This window comes from Myotis brandtii, unplaced genomic scaffold (assembly GCF_000412655.1).
Source record: "Myotis brandtii unplaced genomic scaffold, ASM41265v1 scaffold434, whole genome shotgun sequence".
Classification (NCBI taxonomy): domain Eukaryota; kingdom Metazoa; phylum Chordata; class Mammalia; order Chiroptera; family Vespertilionidae; genus Myotis; species Myotis brandtii.
The window spans coordinates 1844623-1847128 of record NW_005366599.1 but is presented as its reverse complement, the minus strand read 5'-3'; the positions used below and the strand labels follow the sequence as shown (position 1 = coordinate 1847128).

General features: G+C 61.0%; 1 protein-coding gene across 1 annotated transcript in view; it reads left to right on the top strand.

Moving 5' to 3' along the window:
- CHD5 (chromodomain helicase DNA binding protein 5) overlaps positions 1-2506 on the top strand; it is a 73477-nt gene that overhangs the window by 46861 nt on the left and 24110 nt on the right. Inside the window, 3 exon segments of the mRNA XM_014546193.1 lie at positions 43-151; positions 1130-1321; positions 1381-1581. Of these exon segments, the coding sequence (XP_014401679.1) occupies positions 43-151; positions 1130-1321; positions 1381-1581 (502 nt within the window).

Genomic DNA, 2506 nt, shown 5'->3' with positions numbered 1-2506 from the left:
GCGGCCTGAGCTTCGCTCACCGGCACCCCGCCCTCTTCCCAGGGAGCTGATGCTGGGGGAGGACGCCCGGCTGCCCAAGAGGCTGGTCAAGAAGGGCAAGAAGCTGAAGGACGACAAGCAGGAGAGGCCGCCGGACACGCCCATCGTGGATGTGAGCGGGGACGGCAGCCGGGGGGTCCCCCGGGCCTCGCCCACGCAGTAGGGGAATGCCACGGCCTGCGGTTCAGACCACTCACGCCAGGCATCCCCCGGGGAGAGCTCACACCCTGTGTTCTAGGGCCCCACCTCACGCAGAGGGGCAGCTGTGGGGGGGACTGGGGCCTTGGCTTCCTGTGCAAGTTGCAATGTGGGTTCCCTGTGCACAAACTGGGGGGCCAGTGGCTCCACTCAGCTCATGGGCTTCCATTACTTTAGATGGGCTAATTGCAAGCGTTTAAATAAAAAAGCGCGTCTAACTTCAGGGGCGTCACAGCCAATTACACACCAGTCTCACCTGTTCACGGGGAGAACCCCCCTTCCCCGGGGGATTGTGCTCACCAGGAAGGGGGCGGCGGTCTTGTGTTCATTTGGCAAACCTCTCTGGGGTGTCTGCCAGCACCTGGCCCTGGGGGGACAGGGCCCTGACCTGCTTCAAGAATTGCCCACCCCCCACGGGCCACTGGCGTGTACCCCTGGGACTGGGGTGCCAGGGAAGGTGATGGGGTCTGGCACATCAGGAGGACCCCTTGGGGGAGGAGGCCTTGAACTGCAGGGTAAAGGAAGCTGGGAGGGTGGAGTCTGGATCCTGAAGAGTCTGGGCGTGCATCAAGCAGGACTGAACGCCCACCGTGCCCCAGGCACCGTATGGGGCTGGGAGGACACAGTATTGAGCAGGACCGATGTAGTGGCCACACCGGTGCTCAGTGTCAGATAACCTAACAATGGGGAAGCTGTCCCGAGGGGAGGTAGGGGCGGCCACGGTGGGACACAGGTGGGAGTGAGAGAGGGCTCCCGGAGGAGGAGGCGTTTCGGCTGAGACCTGAGGGAGGACGGAGTTAGCAGCAGTGAGAGGAGTGGGAACTGTGTGCCAATGGGAGGGGGGCTCTGGTGGCCCAGGATGCAGGGTGTCTGACCCTCTGCCTCCCCGCAGCCCACGGTCAAGTTCGACAAGCAGCCGTGGTACATCGACTCCACGGGGGGCACGCTGCACCCATACCAGCTGGAGGGCCTCAACTGGCTGCGCTTCTCCTGGGCCCAGGGCACCGACACCATCCTGGCCGATGAGATGGGTCTGGGCAAGACGGTGCAGACCATCGTCTTCCTCTACTCCCTGTACAAGGAGGTGGGGCCGCGGGGGCCTTTTTTTGTGGGCCGGCAGCCTCACCGCGCTCGTCTCTGCAGGGCCACTCCAAGGGCCCCTACCTGGTCAGTGCGCCCCTGTCCACCATCATCAACTGGGAACGCGAATTCGAGATGTGGGCCCCCGACTTCTATGTGGTCACCTACACGGGGGACAAGGAGAGCCGCTCCGTCATCCGGGAGAACGAGTTCTCCTTTGAGGACAACGCTATTCGGAGTGGGAAGAAGGTGTTCCGCATGAAGGTGAGCGCTCCTCGTCTCTGGGAGGCCGCTGTCTGCCTTGAGGCCACGAGGGTTCTGCGATCCGTTGGGGTCCCTCCACTCAGGGTCTCCGCACATGGAGGCTTCTCTCGAGGCAGAGTTACCCCTGTACCGTGTCCTGAGGGGAGGGGGGTAACAGAGCAGGAACTCGGTCTCCCCAGTGTGCCTCGGGGCTGCAGGCGGTCTCTGGCCCGCAGACGCCTCACTGCAGTCGCTGCCCTGACTCTCACACGCTGTCCCCTTTGCGTCTGTGTCTCATAAAGGCACATTCATTGGATTTAGGGCCCAACCTACTCCTCTTTTTTACTTTTTTAAGGCGGCGACTAATTCTTTTTTAAAAATGTTTTTATTGCTTTTTAAAGAGAGGAAGGGAGAGGAATAGAGAGGTAGAAAAACTGATGGGAAACATTGTCGATCGGCTGCCTCCTGCACACCCCCTACTGGGGATGGAGCCCGCAACCCGGGCATGTACCTTGAGTGGGAACTGAACTGTGGCCTCCTGGTTCATAGGTCGATGCTCAATCACTGACCAACACTGGCCGGGTTGTGGGCTTGACCTCATCTTAACTAATTACACCTGCAAAGGCCCTAGCTCCCAAAAAAAAGGGCCCCATTCTGAGGTTCTGAGTGAATTTTGCGGTGACACAGCTCACCCCTGTGTGACCTCTGGCAAGTCACCTTGCCTGGGCGTCGTCGCGTGAACTGGAGGTGACAGTAGAGAGCGGTGGAGGGCGGGCGAGTGAGCAAGCACTGGGCCGGGGTCACCAGGTCTGGGGCAGGGCCTGAGCTGCATTTCTGACTGGGTCCCGGTGATGCAGACGCTGTGGTCTCTGGACCACACTTTGACAAGCCCCCCAGATAGCGCCTGGCCTGTGGCAGGTCCCCATCAGTCGTCAGTCATGCTCAT